This window comes from Mus pahari, chromosome 1 (genome assembly GCF_900095145.1).
Source record: "Mus pahari chromosome 1, PAHARI_EIJ_v1.1, whole genome shotgun sequence".
Classification (NCBI taxonomy): Eukaryota; Metazoa; Chordata; class Mammalia; order Rodentia; family Muridae; genus Mus; species Mus pahari.
This window is the reverse complement of record NC_034590.1, coordinates 146,273,064-146,294,514: the sequence shown is the minus strand read 5'-3', so window position 1 is coordinate 146,294,514 and position 21,451 is coordinate 146,273,064. Positions and strand designations below refer to the sequence as shown.

Here is a 21,451-nt window from a genome sequence, read left to right as displayed (position 1 = left end):
CAGAGTTATCCAATCAGTAGCCCAAGCGACTGCCGCATCTTGCCCCTTCTGCTGACCAGATATTCATCTTGCAGATATGAAATAAGTCCCAATCTTCTTCAAAGGAAGACGGTCCCACAGTGTCCTGGCTAGTCACAGCATCCGGGTGACACCTAAACAGGGCTCTAAATTAGGTGATATAAAGTCATTTCTAAATAAACTTGTGTGTTATACCTATTGATTTCGAAACTTTTGAACAAAAGACAAGCTATTTGTTCTACACACTCCTCCCACTGTATACTAATGTAGCAAAACGAAGACTGGAGAAGTCAGTGTACCCAACACGGCTGTGCTGTTTAGAAAGGAGTGGATTGGAGCCACTCTAAAATACAGAAAGGATTCCAAAATCTTCCTGGGCGATCTGCCCCCAAGTGGAGAATGTCCCTTTGGGGCCCCGAGGGAGAGCTTTTCATCCCTCCTGAGCACTGTGTTTACCCTTTGAAGCCATATCTGTTCGATAACAATTACAGGCAGCTATTGTTTTGAATGAAGCCGCATCAGAAGCTAACACCCACACTGCAGTTATCAACACTGACCCGAAACTAAGCTATTTATCTTATCTACCACGAAATCTAGATTACAGAAAATAATATCCCAGTCTTCCAAGCAGGCCAGGTTGAGGGCCAGTAAAATGGTTGGATTTTATAAAAAGCACCTCCCGCACAAGCCTGGGGACCTAAGTTTGATCCCCGGATCCCATAGTGGAAGAAGAGAACCAACTCCTAAAAGTTGCCCTCTGACCTCCATATGCTCCGAAGCAGCACACACATGCCTGCACTCACAAGTAAGTATACACGAAACACCAAATGAGATAATAATGAGACGAACAAGTTGAACCGACAGATCGGGGATTCCCTCGGTGGTAGCGATGGTTTTACCTTTCCGCACAAGGAACAACCTGAAAGAACCTCGTGTTGAGCTATTAGCCCGTCATTTTGTTCTGTCGCCCTGGCCCTGTCCAGGTCTTGAAACCACCAGTCTACTCTTTGCTGTTTTATTTCAGGTTTCTTCAGACTATAAATAACAACTTTCTTTGCTTTGGCCACCAGGCCGCTTACTGTGTTTTGTAGAATAAAATGTCCAACTGAAATTAGAACCAAAAATAAAGTCAGGCTGGGAGTAGAGGCTCTGGAATTGTTCCCCTTGCCTCCCATGGTAGAAAATTTTGTCCTTTGACAAAATGCTGGAGAGCTTGCCTTCACCTTTATCTGTTGCTTTCTGACTTAGAGAATCCAAGTTCCTGGCAGTCTTGATCCGTTTTCCTGGTTCTGTGGTGTCAGGCTCATTCTCTCCTTGGCTGTACACCTTTTCATACGGTTCATCAGTTTCGTATCTCGGATTCCAGTCCCTTTCCACATCCCTATAGCAAATCCCTGACTTTTCTTCTAACCCCCTCTGCCTGCTTGCATGTGACTTTTGCTTCCTCCAAGCTTCTATTGACTCAATGACTGCTTCTTTGGATCAGTCTGGCTTTTCTGGGAGCTGACATTATAAGTTTCTCCCACTCCCACCCTAGTCCCAGTTCTTATCCAAGGGCTGCACTCAAACCCAAAACAAACAAACAAACAAACAAACAAAACAAAAAAAATCCCAAAGGAAAAGAATATCACCTGAGGGTATCTACCCCTTTGCGGGGTGTGGGGGGTTCAAATGACCTTTTTACAGAGGTTGCATATCATATATTTTGCATATCAGATTCATATTAGATATTATGACTCATAACAGTAGCAAAATTACAGTTATGAGATATCAATGAAAATAATTTTATGGTTGGAGGTCACCACAACATGAGGAACTGTCTGAAAGGGTCACCGAATTAGGAGGTCTGAGCACCCCCACCTTAACTCATCTTGGTGTGGACGTCGTAGCTAACTGAGAGACAGCAGCTCTAATGCGGGGAAAGAGGTGGGAAGCATTAAGTGCTCGCAGACATTGTCACCAAGAGGCCTTTTCAGAATTGGTTTTCATCAGATGGTTTCTCCCTGCTCTGTGTATCTGACTCTCGGCCATTAGGCAAGACAAACCGACTGTAGTATTGACAGTATACCTTCAAACCGCCCTATCCCTCTTCAACTAAAACTGCGGCACAGGCTGAGCATGCCCAGAGGCATTTTAACCCTTAGGACAGTTAGACCCAGACCTAGAAGTAAACGTGGCCTGAAGTGCGTTCACCCTTCTTCCTTCTTGAAGTATGCCCCGAAACTGAGCATGCTCAAGACTGTGCCCACCCACCCCTAAAGTGGTTAGCTTGGAGAGGAGACATTGCTTTGCAGTGACCCCTGGGCTCTCCTTCTCTGTCCTGCTCATATTTCTTCTTGATTTTTTTGAAGTGTTTTGTTTTTGTGGTTTTGAGGGTGGCCATGAGTTTCTGATCCTCCACCTCCATGAGCTGAGTTTTGGTACTCCTCAGGGCCCGCCACCTCGCAGACGTCCACTGAGTGTTGGGATGACTGAACACCACCGCAGAGACTTCCACTCTCACTTCCTGGTGTGTCTCCGCTCCCCCCCCCCCACACACTTCGCATCCCGCTGCGTGCGATTGGCTAGTGACCACATCCTCTTTGCTTCTTGTTTTTAAACCAGGCAATTATTTTCACTTTAAAAATATAGTCAGTGGTACCTGGAGAGAGCCATTTCATGCTGCTAACATTTGACTTTCAAACTCTAGGTTGGCCAGCTCCTTCTTCCTACTTTTCAAATCGTCACAGATAATTGTTCTACCAGGTGTGTGCCAATCTCCCAGGTCTACCTCTCACTCTCTGGGGCCTCTTCGCTCACCTCCCAGTATTATTACGCTTGAAGAACAAAGGTTTATTTACTTATGCTGTCAAAGGGCAGAATCACAACAGTTGAGATTATTGATTTTTTTTTAAAGACATACATTTATTTATCTCATGTCAGGGTGCCTGTGCGCATGTCAGAGTGAACCTGTGGTTCTCTCTCTCTCTCTCTCTCTCTCTCTTTTTAAGATTTATTTAATTATTGTATGTAAGTACACTCTAGCTGTCTTCAGACACCCCAGAAGAGGGCATCAAATCTCATTACAGATGGTTGTGAGCCACCATGTGGTTGCTGGGATTTGAACTCTGGACCTTCGGAAGAGCGGTCAGTGCTCTTAACTGCTGAGCCATCTCTCCAGCCCCGGTTCTCTCTTACTGTGTGGGTGGGTTCCAGGAAACTAGTTCAGATTCAGTAGCAGGCACTTTCACCCACTGAGCCTTCTCCAGGATCCCAAGGCTGCTGAGCTCAGTTGACTTTGGTTTGAATTTTAAAGTCTAGCAATTTTCCAGGGGGCCAACCAAAGGTGTTTGGTACAGGCAGAAAGGGCCTTGAAAGCAGATATAATAGAATGTAAATAAATCTATTCTTTCAAAGCCATTTCCTTTGTGGCAGAAAAAGGAAAACAGAATAGAAATCTAGTTGACAGCTTCATGTCATCAAGTCATTCCTTCACGTCAAGTCATTTCTTCCCGTGTTGATTTTGTTTTGTTTCCTCAGGAAAAGGCTCTCACTTATATTCCCTAGCTGGCCTAGCTCTCAATAAATAGGCGAGGCTAGACCACAGCTTGTAACAATCCTCCTGCCTCAGCGTCCAAGGCTAGACTTATAGTAGGTATAAATAACTCATAGCTAGGTTATTTGCTTGTGTAAGCATTAGGCCAGAGAGCTGGGCAGTGGTGGCACATGCCTTTAATCCCAACACTTGGGGAGGCAGAGGCAGGCGGATTTCTGGGTTTGAGGCCGGATTTACTCTGGTCTACAGGGTAAGTTCCAGGACAGTCAGGGCTACACAGAGAAACTCTGTCTCAAAAAAAANAAAAAGAAAGAAAGAAAAAAAAAGGATTAGGCCAGAGGAGCCTCAATATCATGCTTGTAGAAGCTGGCTTGTTTGGGGTGGGGTGGAGTTCCAACTCTTTTTCTAATTCAGATTTTTCCGAAGGTCAAACCAAAGCTTAGTTTTAGCTGTGTGTGAGTGACTCCAAGCAAGTTGCCAGCCTGGAATTTTAGGGAGTAGGGGAGGTGCCAGGTCCAAACAGTGGCCTCTTGTAATTTTTACTTAACACTTGTTTATGGAAGTGTCATTATGAAATTTGAACATGGTCTCCCATTGTTGATTACTCCAGTGTATTTATTTTCAACCTCCTCCCCGCTGGGGGTTTAGCCCAGGGCCTTGCACGAATTACACAAGCTTCTTACCTCTGAGTTAGACCGGCCCTTTTTTTGTGTTTTGGTTATGATATCTGGTTTGGGGAGGAAGAAGAATGGGTATGTGCTAGCATTCTGTGTCTAGAATGGGCACAGCTTCTGGTAGGCACAGTAGTTCAGTTGAGTCTGTCCACATATCTGGACATCCATCTGTGGTGGTGGGGTGGGGGCATTGGCGGCTACACGGATGTCCTTCCTTCTTCCTTCCCTTTCTCTCCTATCTCCGTCGCCAGGATAGCTGTAAGGGAAGCTTGGGTTTAAGCAGATCTTGATATCAGGACAAGGAGTACAATTTCTATGCATGCCTGGAAAAGCCATGCAGTGCGAGCAGAAGAACATTGCTGTGTTCATTTATGATGGTCGGAAATGGAAGTCAGGCACAGCGTGGCCAGACTCAGCTGTAAGGAATCTGAGGCAGGAGGCTCAGAAATTTCAGATCAGTCTGGGCTACATAGTAAATTTCAGATTAGCCTGGGCTTTAGGATAAGACCTTGTCTCTCAACCATCTTTAAAAAAAAAAAAAAAAAAGATGTGAAGTAGGTAAATAAAATCATTTCCTCCTCTCCCTCCTCTTCTATCCCCCACTTCCCACTATCCTAGGAATAGTTCATTCCAGGCCCGTGCTGTGCTCCTGAGCTGAACCTTCTGTCTTCCTTTCCTGGCTCCTTTTCTCCCATCCCCAGGACCGAATTTCCATTGCTGTTTAAATTAATACAATCCTTCAACTTTTATTCTCTTTTATCTTAGCCCAAACTGCTCATAAAACATTGTGCTGTGAATTTTCATAACTCTATCCTGTTTTTCTTTCCTGTTGTTTTGACATCTTGCCAACAGACGCTTTGAAATGGCAAGATTCCTATTTAATTTGCAGAGTGTTCAGGAATCTGTGCTGTGCTTTGAAGAGTCAGGCATTTTCAGTTGCTGGTGCTCATCACAATTTAACCAACTATGAGGGGACTCTTCCTCCTGGAACCTGGCATCTGTTGGCTGGGTTGGTTCTGGATTGCCAGTGTAGAAGTCATGCTCTCTGGGGTTTATGTAGTTTGTTCTGGCCACACAGTATTTCCCACTGTTGCTGAATTCTTTAACTGCTGCATGCACATGAAGTTGCCAGGATATAGTCTTCTCATTCCTTCTGTCTAGCCTCTGCCTGGACCCGCCACTCATCCCGACATCTCTGGCACTTCAGGGGATCTAGAGTCTTGTGTAAGGTTCTCTAAGCTTGCATCCATAAAGATAGGAGTTAGTTTCTCTCATCCTTCTTCTTTTCTTTCCCTATTTTTTTTTTTTAAACAAGTAGAAAAGACGTAGCTCTGTTGGTAGAGCGCTTGCCCCGATTGCATGAGGACCTGAGTTCTATCTCCAGTACCACAGAAACTGGACGTGGGGCACATTCCTGTAATCCCAGGATTCAGGAAGTGGAAGCTGGGGGGTCAAAAAGTTCAAGGTGATCCTCAGATACAGCCTGAGTTTGAGGCCAGTCTGGGCTACATAAGACCCTGCCTCAAAGCAAAAAGCAAAATAGAAATGAGATAAACATCTGTAACTACGTCTGTGTATACACTGCCCCATCTTTTGCTTTTCTCGTTAATGGAAAATTGAGGAAAGGAATCCCAGTGAGATCATGTTTACAGCTGTTTAGTGACCCCAGTTTGGAAGTTGTACTCTTAGTTTCTTTGTTAAATGACTTACCTCAGTTTATATTTTGTTTTAATTAGTTGTGTTAATTTGATCATTCTATTAAGACTTACTTTTCTTGCTTTTGTTTTTGTTTTGAGACAGGGTTTCTCTGTATAGCCCTGGCTGTCCTGGAACTCATTCTTGTAGACCAGGCTGGCCTCGAACTCAGAAATCCTCCCGCCTTTGCCTCCCAAGTGCTGGGATTAAAGGCGTGAGCCACCAATGCCCGGCTAAGATTTACTTTTATTAACTGTAAATTATGTGTATGTGTATCTGTGTGTACATGTGTGCTCCTGTGCCTGAGGAAGCCCACAGAGGCATTGAATTCCTCCAAAGCTGGAGTTACAGATAGTTGTGAGCCACCAAGCATAGTGTTGCTAGGAACAGAAGAAGAATAACAGGTCTAATTAACTCCTCGCAGAGATAATCCACAATTAGACCATTCTTACAGATACTATAACAAGCAGGCTTATATGTACTCCTTGAATACGTAAAATATTTTGTTTTGTTGAGGCAGGCTCTCTTTCTGTAGCGCAGGCTCTTTTGAAACTCAAAACAGGCAAATCTTTCTGCCCAGGTCCTAGGATTGCAGACATTTGTAGATGTGAACCCCATATCTGGCTCAGGGTCTTCCTTCCTTCCCTCCTTCCTTCTTTCCCTCCTTTCTTTCTTTCTTTCTTTTTCTTTCTCTTTGTGTCCTGGAACTCACTATGTAGACAAGGCTAGTTTTGAACTCACAGAGATCCCCTGCCTCCGCCTCTTTGGCGCTCCGTGACATTTGCCAGCACACCTGGCTACTTGTCATCATAACACATGTTCTCCAAAACTGTTATCCTCAAAATACTGCAGAAGACCCCCTCCCCGTCCTGTTCCCTTGGCAAGTGTCTTCTGTCCTTTGATGAGTCAGGCTTCAACTGCAGCACCGGGGCTTGCTCTGGCACCTGTAAGCGCACCAGATTATTTCACCAAGGAGGTCTCCTGGCAGCATTTAGAGTTGGGAAATCTATGGCTTGTGCTTAATGTTTCTTAAAGGATTCATGACATTCAAGGCAGGAGAGGGCTGGAGACTATTCTAACATGCTCATTCCCTGCAGAGACAGGGAAGCTAAGACCCACAGAGGCAGAAGAGAGGCCTGCTCCTAACTGCTGCTCCAGGGAGCCGTGGCTGAGAGTCCTAATCTGGGCTTCTATCACATCCTGCTGCTCCTATACTATGAACCATGCAGGAGTGGATTTTAGACACTGGGCCAGCAAGTGTCGTCTTGAAGCTAAATCTTCTAATGAAGGGCAAACCGTTTCCGTATTTTTCTTACGACCTGCTAGGACAAGCAAGCTGCCCAGCCCTTGTAAGTACGCTGGGCTGGAGACATTTTCTTTGTGAACTTTTGTAAAGATGATAGCATCTTTGTGAATTTGCTCTCGTTAGTGGAATTTGTTGTTCTCCTTCCCCCCTCCCTCCCTGTCTTTCTTCCCTGTGTGGTTTCTCTCTCAGAATGGCCTTTTGCTTACTATGTGACCCAGGATAACCTTGAGCTTCCGAGCCTCTCTCCAAGCCCTGAGATTACAGACTTGTGTCACTCTGCAACACTAGGATCAAACCCAGGGCTCTGTGTATACTACACAAGCACTTTACCAACCGAGATGCATCCCAACACCCATGTTTGTAGAGTAATTGGGAAATAACTGCTTGCCAGCTGTTGCCTGGGTGATTTAAGTCATAAATGAGACAGTAATAAGGTTTAGGAAAGACGTTGTGTGCATATTTTCCTTCTATACCTTTCCCTCCACCTCCAGAGTAGAAAACCAGGTGGATCTGCCACCAGAAAAAAAAAGACCATTTCGAGATCTCAATACACACAATTTGACAAGGGTTTATATAATCGTCTGTAGTGCTGAAACAAAAGAAAACTTTTCATAGATGCCTTTTTGTTCCCAAACCAGTCTGTCTTGTCTCTTCTCTCTCCTCTCCTCCTTTTTCTTTCCCTCCCCTCCCCTGCTTTTCTTTGAGACAGTCTCACTTGTGGCCCAGACTGGCCTTCAACTCAGAGTCCTGCCTCAGCTCCTGTGTGCTGAGGTGTGTACCACCCTTTGGGTAAGGTTTCTATAGAGTACCACGTAGAGCATGATGTATGCCACACATGTCTCTAAACCCCGGAATAGCACTGGTGAGGTACTTGAGTCTCAAAAGCATGACTGAGGCTGGATTCTGCAGAATCCTGTGCTGGTTCACTTCGTTCTGAGTGTCTGTGAACAGCTGTACAGTAGGAACCTCCGTCTCTCTGCACCTTGCTTTAGATCTCTGTACTTGACGGAAAGGAAATTTAGTGCGGAATGCATTTCCTCGTTGAGTATTCAAACACTGAGCCTGCTTTTCTTATGTCACATTCTGTGACCTCATCCTTTTCTCTTCTGTTCCCCAGCATTCCCGTGGTTTGGCATGGATATTGGTGGAACCCTGGTTAAGTTGGTTTACTTTGAACCGAAAGATATCACGGCAGAAGAAGAACAGGAAGAAGTGGAGAACCTGAAGAGCATCCGGAAGTATTTAACTTCTAACACTGCCTATGGCAAAACTGGGATCCGGGACGTCCATCTGGAACTGAAAAACTTGACCATGTGTGGGCGCAAAGGGAACCTGCACTTCATCCGCTTCCCCACCTGTGCCATGCACTTGTTCATCCAGATGGGCAGCGAGAAGAACTTCTCCAGCCTCCACACCACCCTCTGTGCCACGGGAGGTGGGGCTTTCAAGTTTGAGGAGGACTTCAGAATGGTAGGTTGGGCTTGCCCATCTTAGAACAGCCAGCTCTCTCATGTGATCACAGTGTGGGCATCTCATGCTAAGACCTGGACCATTAACCTTGGGACCTGGGCCTGTCTGTGCCATGGCTTCCTCTTCTGTATGATAATATATGACCTTTTCATAGGGTTGTTTCAAGAAAGGTTAAATGTCCATTATCATCATCCCTCTGTAGCACAGGCTGGCCCTGAACCCAGTATGTAGCGAAAGATAACCAAAACTAATGGTTCTCTCTCCAAGACCTGGGGTGACAGTCATATGCTGCCATGTGAGTGTTTATATGGTGCTGGGATTGGACAGTTACTCCTATGTCATATGTAGAGACAAGATGATATATATCACCTTCAGAGACACGTAACTCACTTAGTATTGGGTTTTCCCTAGACACTTAATGTATAAGCATGAGTCTGGTTCTATGGATACATAGACTGCGTTCCACAGGGAGGCTTTCTACACATCTAACTATATCCTATCCATTTGTTCTCATATGTAACTTAGTTCTATGAATGCCATTCAGAAGTTCCTCTTAGCAAAAATAAAATATTTGGTTGGTTGTGATGGCCCATGCCTATGATCCCAGTGCTTGGGAGTCAGAGGTGAAAGTATCAAGGCTAACACTCTGTCTCAAAACAGACAAAACCAAAACCAACTTCACTGTTATTTATAGGGGAATTCCTTCATTATTGAGTAGCATTTTAAAGTGTAGAGCGCTTAGTGTCAAATATGGAGAAATAACGTTCAGCCCAGCTTCTCTCTATTTTGCAATCCCTTAACGTCTGTCTTCTAATCTCTCCATCTCCTCAGTTTAGATAGTGATCTCTCTATTGTCTAGCTTCATCTCGTGGGGTAAAGTGAACATAAAACTGAAGTGCAGGTGTAGGTCGGAAAGTATAGGCAGTTGGATAAGTGTGTGGACACAGGTGAAGGAAAGGTTGGAAGATTTCAGGATTGCATGCTCTTTTCACAGTTGAAAACTTGTGAGATGTGTTGTAGGATGCATTTTTCAAAGCCTGTAGCACTGTACTGTGTTTTGTCCCAGACAAATTTAAATGAATCTTGGTAGGAAGTCTGTCACTCTTTGCATAATGAGTAAACACATTATTCGTGATTAATAAAGCAGTAAGAAGCAAACTATGTCACCAAAAGGAACACCATTCACTTCACTCATTTCAGTGAGGAATTTTGTGGAGTGGGTGTGCTGCTGGTAATAAAACCATGCCCAGGCACTGTACAAATGGAACCTCCTTCAGTGGGTGCTCCCAGAGGAGCTGGTAGCGGTCCTCCAGCAGTATTCTGAGTGAGACTGATTAGCTCCTGGCTTTAGGCGTTTTCTTTTGTGTCGCCCTTCCCCTGCACAGCTATAGAATTTGATACAACCATTTACTAAATTGATGCATGGGGTCCCTTCCCCCACAGAAGGACTCAGCAACCAATCAGTTTATACATGTGGACCGGTTAAGGAGCGTAGACGTGAGAATTAGTCTTGAGTCCATAGTGGGGGTGAGGGGAATTAACCAGAATTCCAGCCCTGTTTCTGCATTTTACCTGCTCGGTGGCTTTTGCTGAGATGAGTTTCTGCTGTGGGCCTCAATTTCATCATCTGCAGAACAGGGGCAGCAGTGTGGGGAGACAGGGAAGACACACAGGACCAAAGAACTGGAAGTGATCATAACATTGCTGCTCTGTGGCTCTCAGGTCCTTTAGATCCATTTGTATAGTGATGCCTGCTGGGTAAGATCTGGGCTTGGACTCCATTTTAATTCAGAAGAGAGCTGACTTTGTATGGGAATGTGGTAATTTCCTCAAGCCCACAAGTACACGCTATCCTGTTTGTGCACTGGAGATCCTGAAGTGAACCAAGGTGACCTGGAGGCTTTATGCAACCTCTGTTACACCTCCAATCCTCTGCAGGGTTTACTCATGGCCTAGGAGAAAGAGTTACTCAATTTGTGTTGGCCACGAGCATGTGTATTTCTTAAGGTTCTGCATGGAGAAAGGTCGTATAGTCCTTCAGGCAGTGCTCGGAGGAGCCTAATGAATAGACCAGAGCAGGAGGCAAGACTGGAGTATTTGCTAAGCTCTTTGGCCAAGCTGTTTCCATCAATATATTTCTATGATAGGTGTTGGCCAATGTGAAGAGAAAATTGAGAAAGATTTCATTCTGCGTCCTGTTGGAATAAATGATGTGCTTGTATCTAATGTTTGTGGGAATGGGTAGGCTCTCCTGCCTTCTTTCTGTGTGCAGCTAATCATCCATTCAACAATTTATCATGCCCTTTCTATATGCCAAGTAGTATTATGTACAAAACAAAAATACCTTGACCACCGTTGTGGTCAATGATCAAATAAACAAGTGAATATGCATTGTGTGAGTGTGTATGTCTGTGTGTCTGTATTGTGTATATAATGTGTGTGTCTGTGTATGTGTGTATGTGTGTGTTGCTGTGTGAGTCTGTGTGTCTATGTGTCTTTATGTGTATGCATCTCTGTGTGTGTATATATGTGTGTTTGTCTATGTGTCTGTGTGTGTATGTATGTGTGTGAGTATGTGTATGTGTGAGTATGTGTGTATCTGTGTGTCTGTCTATGCCTCTGTGTGTCTGTATCATGAAGGAGAAATAGGGACAAAGTAAGAGGGATAGGAAGTGTTGGGAGGGTCTCTGTATGATGAGGTAACACTGAAATAGAAACCCGGAGAAGTAATAAATACTTCAGTCAAATAAATCCTTTAGTCAATGCATTAGTAACTATTAAGGGCTATAGCTATCCAGACTCCAAACTCTTGGGTGTTGTAGATTAGAAAGTTGAAGATTTAGGAAGGGTCAAGATACACTCTAGAGCCGTGGTTCTCAACCCTTTCGTGACCCCTTTCAGTGAGTCAGATATTAGATGTCTACATTATAATTCACAACAGTAGCAACATTACAGGTATGAAGTATCAAAGAGATAATTTTATGGCTGAGGGTCACTACAACATGAGGAAGAACTGTATTTGAAGGAGAAAACCATTGCTCTAGGTGATCCGGGGTTGGCTCATCTATTAAGCATGCTTACAACTCAATCATGAGAACCAGAGTTTGGATCCAAGCACCTGCACTGGGCAGTACACAACCGCCTATACACAACCACCTGTCACTCCATAGCTAGGAAATCCAACATCCTCTTCTGACTCCCTGATATACATACATACAAACACCTCCACCCTCCCCCAACACCCACATGGGGTGGGGCAGGAATGAACCAAACATCATATGTATGCCTCTCCACATTAAACGGTTTGACCAACCATGAAGCATATGTGTGTAAAGTCATGCTGTTGTGTAGAATCACTGCTTTTAGAGTTTGAGAACCCCATTATTATGGCTACAGAAAGCTTTTTGGCAGTTGTTAGTTGTGACAACTATATCCTAGATAGTATAGTAAATGCACCTAAACTTTTAGGAAGTGTTCATTGCTACTCTGATTTAGAATAACCCGAAAGGCCTATAACTGATGAGACAGTCATTAAATTAGACTCTTCTATGCAGTATCTTCAGTCGAGCAGGCTATATTTCAATTTTATCATTTCTTTCTTGTAGAGTCTCTTTCTTCAGTTTTAATTAAAAAGTTTTGTTTTACAAGTATGGGTGTTTTCCTGCATATAGGTCTGAGTACCAGTGTCTATAGAGGCCAGAAGTGAGGGTCAGATGGCCTGAGATTTGAGTTACAGTTGTGATCCACTGTGAGGGTGCTGGGAATGCTGGGAATCAACTCAGATCGTCTGGAAGAACAGCCAGTGGTTTCAACCACTCAGCCATCTCTCCAGCTCCCCCGCCTTTTTTTAAAAAAAAGTATTTTCTATTGAACATATTAAGATTATGGTCCTAACCAAAATTCTTGTTTGAGACAGGATCTTACAGTGTTGCCTAACTCCTGATCCTCCTGCCTCTGTCTCTCAGGTGCTGGGATTACACGCATGCATCACTAGTCCTGACTTAAATTTATGATTGGTTCATATCAGTTTTCAAAATGAGTGATGTAGTAAGCTAGAACACAGATACCCAAGCTAATGTAAGCCGTGGACTGATGAGATGGCTCAGTGGGTAGGTGAAGATGATTGCCAATGAGCCTGACAGCCTGAGTTCAGGCTCCAGTACCCTCATGGTGGAAGGAGAGAGCCAACTCTTGTGACTTGTAGTTAGATCTCTACACACACTATTATACACACACACACACACACACACACACACACACACACACACACACACACACACTGTACTGGCTAATTTTGTGTCAAATTGACACAGCTGGAGTTATCACAGAGAAAGGAACTTTAGTTAGGGAAATGCCTCCATGAAATCCAGCTGTGGGGCATTTTCTCAATTAGTGATCAAGGGGGAGAGGCCCCTTGTGGGTGGGACCATCCCTGGGCTGGTAGTCTTGGGTTCTATAAGAGAGCAAGCTGAGCAAGCCAGGGGAGGCAAGCCAGTAAAAAACATCCCTCCATGGCCTCTGCATCAGTTCCTGCTTTCTGACCTGCTTGAGTTCCAGTCCTGCATCCTTTGGTGATCAACAGCCGTATGGAAATGTAAGCTGAATAAACCCTTTCCTCCCCAACTTGCTTCTTGGTCATGATGTTTGTGCAGGAATAGAAACCCTGACTAAGACACACACACACACTCAATAGACAAACAGATAAATAAAATTAATGTTAGGTGCTAACTGGCATTGATAAACCAACAAACACTTCCACTGTTTAAACACGACTCTCTACATGATCTGGTTATTCGTAACACCACGAAACAGTGTAGATTATGCTTAATTTTGTAGCAGGATATTTTATCTGACAATTATCATATTTCATTCCCTGCCATGTTTCATACTTTTCTTAACAAGAGTATTAATAATGCAACATATTCTCAACAACAGAAAATATAGAGGAAAAGAAGCCCACATTGTTTTCTGTTCAGGACACGTGTGAGTTTTGTCCAGTCCAAGGCTAACATTAGTAGATACTAGAAAATATTCTTTTGATTGTTTTTTTTTAAGTAAGATCTATGCTTTGAATAAATAAGATATGATGGTGATCTTTGGCTAATGCAATCAGGAAAAAAGATGATTTCATCATACGGGTTTCAATGGTAAGACTTTCTGGGAATTTAGCAGTCCAGAGTGCTCACTGCGCAACCACGATGCACTAAACTCAGCACCTAAGCACCTCTGTAAGGAAACCAGGTGTGGCTGCACATGCGCCTGTAACCCCAACCCGGGGTGGGAGGGAGTGCCACCAACAGAAGGCTTGCTGAAGCCTGCTGACTCTCAGCCTAGCCAGGAAGTGGTGGAGAGTGATAGACAGTACCCTAGGCCCTTCCCTGTCTAGTCTACACACATTCACAGGCACACACACGTGCAACATGCATATACCCCCCTCATACATAAAGGGAAAAACAAAAAGAAAAAAAAATCTTGTAAAGGAACAACGTGGAAGGTTGGGTGGAAAAATCCTGAGAAAAGGGTAAGATTGGATCTTTTGAACACGTGACTTCTCATCTAAGCAGATCATTTGCACATATTTGATAGTTTGGTTCTCATTATTAACCTGGGAATGGATTTGTGGCATTATAGGTGTAAGATATTGTAAATAATGACATTCTCCACTCTCTTCCAGTTTGATGGTCCACCTCATAATTGGTCTCTTTTATTGGATACAGAAGAGAAAAAAAAAAACTATCTTTGAGATTAGAATTCTCATTCTCATTCACTAAGCTTGCTTGAAACGTGTCTCTCTCACCTCTCCGTTAGGTCTGTCTTGTGAAAACAAAAAGAATCCTGCCAACCACATCCTGTCACTCAGAGTTAATGTGCATATCGCTTTTGGTTTGATAAAATAACCGTTTCTATCATGATTTGGCTCTTGGAGCCAGTGTCCTTTTGAAAAACACGCTGGAGGTAAAATGTATTACATATTTTCTGTCTGTTGTGGTGGAGCCCAGCTTCAATCCCAGCTCTGGAGAGGCGGAGGCAGGAAGAGTTCCTTAAATTCAAAGTCAGCTTCAAAAACATAAGTAGTTCTAGACCACACAGTAAAATCCTGTCTCAAAGCAAAGCAAAATGAAAAACACAAATGAGAGGAAGAGGAAAGAAAATGAACAAAAACACGAATTTGTATTTTGCTCATTTTAATATATATATTTATATATATACATATATTTACTATATGTTAAATTAAATATATTAATATTTAATATTACAAATATTTGTAATATTTATAGTAAATAAACACACATACATATATAAAATATTTGGCAACTCATTTCTCTGCTGTGGTTAAGTGATATAAGGTGGTCTGGGGACAGGTCAATGGACTCTTCCCAGAAATTGTTACTCAATCCCATGTTTATAGATGTGTAGCATAGGCATTCAAATAAAATATTTACTGGTAAGAAATTAATTATATTTTTAAATATTTATTTTAAGTTATGTGTATTTTGTGTGTGTGTGTGTGTCTGTTTGAGGGTGGGGGGTAATGAGCATGTGAGTTCTTTTGAAGGTTTAAAGAGGGCTTCAGATCCCATGGAGTGGTTCTTCATGGTGGTGTATACTCCCGTGGGTGGGTGGGTGGGTGCACTCGGAGGCCAGAGGAGGTGCTCTAGTGCTCTCTGTCCCTTCTTCTTTTTCCTTTGAGGCAGGGTCTTTTCCTGAACCTGGAGCCACAAGCCCCAGTGATCCTCCTGTGTCTGCTCACTCAGTGCTGGGGTAACAGCAGGGCCATAACCAGTTTATTACATGGGTGCTGACGTGTGAACTCTGCAGCCGGTGCTCTTGACGTCTAAGCCACCTCTTTGACAAATGATCCTAAAACATGCAAGGAAATGCTCTTGCAAATAGAGCCTGCCTACCTGTATTTAGCACATAAGGAACCTTTGCTTTGCCCTCTAAAAATTAATCATTGCATGGAAATGTTCCCAAAAGTTTTTTGGTTTTTTTATTTGTTTGTTTGTTTTGTTTTGTTTTGTTTTTCAAGACAAGATTTCCCCATGTAACAGCATGACTGTCCTGGAACTCGCTTTGTAGACCAGGGTGGCCTCAAACTCACAGAGATCCCCCTGGTTCTGCCTCCCAAGAGCTGGCATCACAACCACTCAGCCTCCCAAGTATTTCAACTTGAGATTATATTTGAGTCGTGTTCTTGTTTTTTTTTTTGTTTTGTTTTGTTTTGTTTTTTAAGCAGGGCCCACATATGCTAAGCAAATGTTTTACCACTGAACTGTATCCTTAGCCAAGACACAAGTTGTTTTACTAGTCACGTTGCTGGAAATTCTGCCCCAATCGCAAGCCAAAATTCATTCCACATTAACAATACAAAATAAACTTACTTTATTTACGTGGTGTACCTGGGGAGTCAGAGGGCAGCTTGCTGGAGTGGTTCTCTCCCACCATGAATTTGCACAGTAACTCAGACCCCCAAAGTGCTGAGAGTTGCAAGTAATGGGGAACCCAGAGCCCACTTTTACTGGCTTTAAAAGCTCCGGGAACACATCTCTTTCTGTGTCTGCATTAAGTGAAGCTGGGTTGGGGTTTTGCAATTGACCTTAGTCAGAAGGAATTACACCATGGGAATCAGTAAACACTATTGCTCCCAGAGCCTACTGTTGCACTACACATTACTTACTGTGCTGTGTTTGAACTCCTGGAAGCTAACCACGATTGCTGGCTCTGGTAATGAAGTTTGCCATCATTCAAGGTCCATTCAACATCAGGGTGAGGACATATACAGCCATGTGCTGCGTAACAGTGTTTATTCACAAGAACATACATAGCAGAGATCCCAAAGATTATTGTCTAGGAATGTTATACTGACTTCGTTTGTGTAACTATGCTCTGTGCTGTTTGCATAGTGATGAAATTCTGTGCCACAATACATTTCTCAGAATGCAGCCTTCTAATTAAGCTGTATACATGATTGTTTTATTAGTCAACTTTTGGTCACTAGAATAAAATGCCTCAGGTGGTCTAACTTTATAAAGAAGAGTGTAGTTCGGCATAATGGTGCATGCCTTTAAGTCCAGCACTTCTGAGGCAGGAGGCTCAGGAATTCAAGTCACCTACTCTAGACACATTCTCTCTCTCTCTCTCTCTCTCTCTCTCTCTCTCTCTCTCTCTCTCTCTCTCTCTCTGCTCTTTTCTCCCTCCCCCTCTCCCTTCCTCTTCTTCTCTCTGTCCCTCTTTCTCTCTCTTTCCCCTCCCCCCTCTCCCTTTAAGGAAAAAAAATGTTTTATTTGCAGTTTGGGACCTTGAATTTTTTTTTTTAATAGGATCTGTCTTTTAAGTTCAGGCTGATCTCTTGTCTCAGCCTTCCTAGGACTGGAGTACAGACATGGGCTACCATAACAGACTTTAAAAGTCCAACAGCATGATACCCTGTTGTTGGAGTGGACTCTCTTGTCAAGAGAGACTCAACAAACTCAGTCAGCTTCCAGTTTTCAGGGCTGGATGTGCTTATTGAGAGCCAGTTGGGACAAGTTCCACCAGCTCAGCACCACCCTGGGAACCGTGCTCCTGGTGCATGGGATCTAGAGGAAAACCAACAGACCAAGCAACTTACAAACAAAACCCAACCAGCCAACCAACTAACCAACCAACTAACCAACCAACTAACCAACCAACCAACCAACTAACCAATCAACCAACCAACCAACCAACCAACCAACCGACTAACCAACCAAAAAATCCCCAACATCTAAACCAGATCAGCTTGAAAAGCCACTGGGTCTTGAGGCGCAGGCTCCTGAGGCAGTGCTGGATCCATTGACACACCTGCCGCAGCACCGTGCGGAAGGTGAATTACAGACCTGAGTGAATTGTCTTGTTGATACAGTCCTGGGCCTTCTGTTACCTTTAGCTGGTCCATGGCACTATCCCCCCATGGCATCTTTGTCATGACTGGAGACTCCAGCCCGAGGCGAGCATTTCTCTGTAGCTGGGATCTTAAAGACCGGCTTTAAGCTTTTCTCCAAGTAAATCCAGGTGTACAGACAAACTGTCAAGTATCCTCAACTTCAGATTGCCTATTTGGAAATCTCTGTTATCAGTATGGCTCACTAGTTGAACCTGGGAATCCCTCCTTTATCTGAAGGGTCTCTACAAAAGTGACCTGTGACCTCTGTTTACCTTTTTTTTTTTTTTTTTTTTTTTGGACTTTCATGACCTTAGGCTCCAAAAGTATATCTATCCTTCTGAAAATGTTTGTGCTTTCTGCTTATGCCCTATTGGGAAAAATCGTTCTGGAGGGAACGTGGAAACAGTGTTTCAGACCAAAGCTGGATGTGTTTCCTTCTCATATCTGACAGGGAATTTTCTTCCTCCCAGGGTAGTTTCAGGGCATCTAGCTGGACACATTATTGTCTCTGTCCATATTTATGAAGTTGACTCTAGATGTGGCTGTCAATATTGTTGATGAACCTGTGATTAACATTTAAGCAGATTAACTTATATCTCTAAGACTGGCTGAGGTGATCACCATTTTAAGCTTGGGGCTGACCCTTGAGGTGACAACTTTTCCCTGTTCATTTTCTAAGTGTTTATTAAGCAGTGACTAAGAGCAGCCTTTAGTACAGAACCAAGGTGCTTCTGAGGTGCCAGGCTGTGACCAGAGATGCAGCTTTCAGGCTGGGGAACCAAGGAGATCAGAAGACATAAAATGTACCCTGCTGTGGGAGTCCCCTGTAGTTTTTCAGGCCTCTGAACACTTCTCTACCCATAGCGTTGTCATTGATGCCTCTTAAAATGTAAATATATATATTTATATGTATTTATATGTATATATATATATACATACATATATATATCATTGAAACATTTCACTTGATAAAATTGAAACATTTGGAAACATTAATGGGATGCATTTGCTTTGGGCCACTTTGAATGCTTATTTCCGTGTATTAATATTACTTCTGTCACCTGGCCAGTTTCCTATTTGGATTGTGTAGCGCACTTACAGAATTCTGTCAGTATTGTTAAATGGAAAATTCAGATGAGTGACAGCAAGTCAAGTTTCCTTGGAGCTGTCACCTTACATGCACATATCACCTTATGGTTACGTCTGTGTGTGGGATGTGTGGGCAAGTGGGCCCACAGTCTGTAACACATAATGGCCACACTAGTGTTGGTCACCTTATTGTTCTTGAGGCTGGGTCTCTTACTGAGTCTGGAGCATACAGACTCGGCGAGGCTAGCCTACCAGGGAGCTCGAGGGATCCTTGTGAATTTACCTCCCAACAGCTAGGATTGCACGCCTGAAGCCATAATGCCTCCCCTTTTTAACTTGAGTGCTGGAGAACCCAAACTTGAATCCTTTGTGGCCCAAACCATCTCCCAAGATGTACCTCTTTATTACCTTTTGTAACAATGACAATAACAAAAATGCCTTTTTGTTTTGTTTTGTTTTTTGAGACAGGGTTTCTCTGTATAGCCCTGACTGCCCTTGAAATCACTTTGTAGACCAGGCTGGCCTCAAACTCAGAAATCCACCTGCCTCTGCCTCCCAAGTGCTGGGATTAAAGGTATGTGCCCATGCCCGCTGTCTTTTTTTTTTTTTTTTTTTTTTTAAGTAGAGTATATAAGTCTATCTAGCATTTGCGTTGATTTTTTTTTCCCCAAGCCCCATGAACAGCAATGGCAAATAAGATGAACACAGAATCAGTGGGAGATGTCTGCTAGTTGCTAGTGTGTCACTTACAGAAATTTACCTAACTTCTTATTCCAACCATTGAGTAAGGCTAACAGAACCTACTTGTACATTTTTTTTGGTCGATGATGGTAACTTTTGGTTTTGGGGTATTTTTGTTTTTGTTTTGCTTTATATTATTTTAGCAGCTGAATAGGCAAGGCAGGTCTTGTACTAATGATGTCCCCCTGTCAACATCATTAGTGTTGGAATTGGAGACATGCCACTAATCCAGCCTCATGGGTTCTGGTTTTTTGTTTCCACGCGCGCACATGTGTGTGTGTGTGTGTGTGTGTGTGTGTATGTGTCTGTCTGTCTGTCTGTCTGTCTGTCTGTCTGTCTGTGTGTCTATGTGTCTGTGTGTGTGTGTGAATCAAACCATCACTCCCTTCATTGATTTTTTTTCAGTACTGGGGGTTGAACCAAGGGCTTCATGCATGTTGTACTCTACACTGACTACAGCCCTAGTCCTTTTTGTTTGTTTGTTTGTTTATTACTTGTCAGGGAAAATGATCACTAACTTGGACCTGAGGCAGCAGTATTAGGAATTAAACTTTCAAGGATAAAGGGTGGCTACTAGCTGCTCAGACCAGTTAACAGCACTTTGTTCTCTGTATCTAGAGTGATAGAGGAGGGTTTATCTGTTCATATTCACCTCCCTCTCCATGGTGTCCCACTTCCTGCTTGCCTCTGACTGACCTGCCTCCTCTCCAAATAGCCTCCCTTTCTGCTTTTTTTTTTTTTTTTTTAATCACATATATTTGAGCAATCTCTCTTTTTGTCCCCAAGAAGAGGATGTTTTACGTCATAGAACTCTGAAAGGACAATCCCGGGCCACTTAGCTAGTAAGCCCGTTGCGTGTGGTGGGTGCCCTGCAGAGAATATCATGGAATCTCCACAGCAGCACCAAGAAGCCACATACCTCACCCCAGAAAACCTCTGTTAAGGAAGTTTTAGACCTGGAGTTCAACGCCAGGCGCAGATGCTCCAGAGCCAAGTGTGGTAAGAGGCTTCGTGGACTCAGAGGGGACTCTGTCCCACTCCCACGCCTTTTGACCCCACGTTCATATGTAGGATTCTCGTTTGCTTCTGAATATTCTACCGCACTGACCACTCTTGGCTGTTGTGACAACACGTTCGTCAGCTTAACGACTACAGAGATTTCCTCCATCAAAATTCTTGAGGTCAATAGCCCTCAGTTAAAGCCGTGGCATCAACACAGTTCTGTAGAGGCCGTGGGGAGATTACGCTAGCTGCCTTTTCCTGTGTCTGCTTGCCCTTGGTATCCCAGAGATCAGGGTGCAACGCTCAGCTATCTACCTACTTCTTCAAAGGCTTCTTCCTCTAGCTCTCAGACCCTTCCTGGATGTGTCTCCTGCCATTAGACTTAGGCTCCATCCGGATGACTCGTGATGAGACCATGTTCACAGATTCTGAAAGTTAAAACAAGGGCCCACATCCAGGCCACCAGTCTCACATGCTAATGTGCTTTCCAGACAACCAGGCAGCTCTTGTCTGTGTAGCACAGCTATTTTTCTGGTTGTGACTGCTGGTCCATGCTCTCTCATGCTGCAGGGAGTCTGAGCGCGTTTCTTCACTTTGAAAGTGAATCTTAAAGAGCGCACACACTTTCCAGGCTCCTTACACCACCGTATTAGACAACAGCGTCTAACAGGGTTTTGTTCTCTCGTAGATTGCGGACCTGCAGCTGCATAAACTGGATGAGCTGGACTGTTTGATTCAGGGCCTACTTTACGTTGACTCGGTTGGCTTCAACGGCAAGCCAGAATGTTACTATTTCGAAAACCCCACAAATCCCGAGTTGTGTCAAAAAAAGCCATACTGTTTGGATAACCCGTACCCTATGTTGCTGGTTAACATGGGCTCTGGCGTCAGCATCCTGGCAGTGTACTCCAAGGATAACTACAAAAGAGTGACGGGGACCAGGTAAACATGCTCTCCACTAGGAGAGTCTCTTCATGCTTAAACCATGCCTATTTCTTTTTTCTTTTTTTTTTTTT

General features: G+C 43.6%; 1 protein-coding gene across 2 annotated transcripts in view; it reads left to right on the top strand.

Annotated features, from left to right (window-relative positions):
- Pank1 (pantothenate kinase 1) overlaps window positions 1-21,451 on the top strand; it is a 66,653-nt gene that overhangs the window by 29,475 nt on the left and 15,727 nt on the right. For both annotated transcript variants that reach the window (XM_021196983.2, XM_021196987.2), the window contains exons 2-3: window positions 8,346-8,698; window positions 21,124-21,377. In XM_021196983.2, coding sequence (XP_021052642.1) covers window positions 8,346-8,698; window positions 21,124-21,377 — 607 coding nt within the window. The remainder of the gene's footprint in view (window positions 1-8,345; window positions 8,699-21,123; window positions 21,378-21,451) is intronic.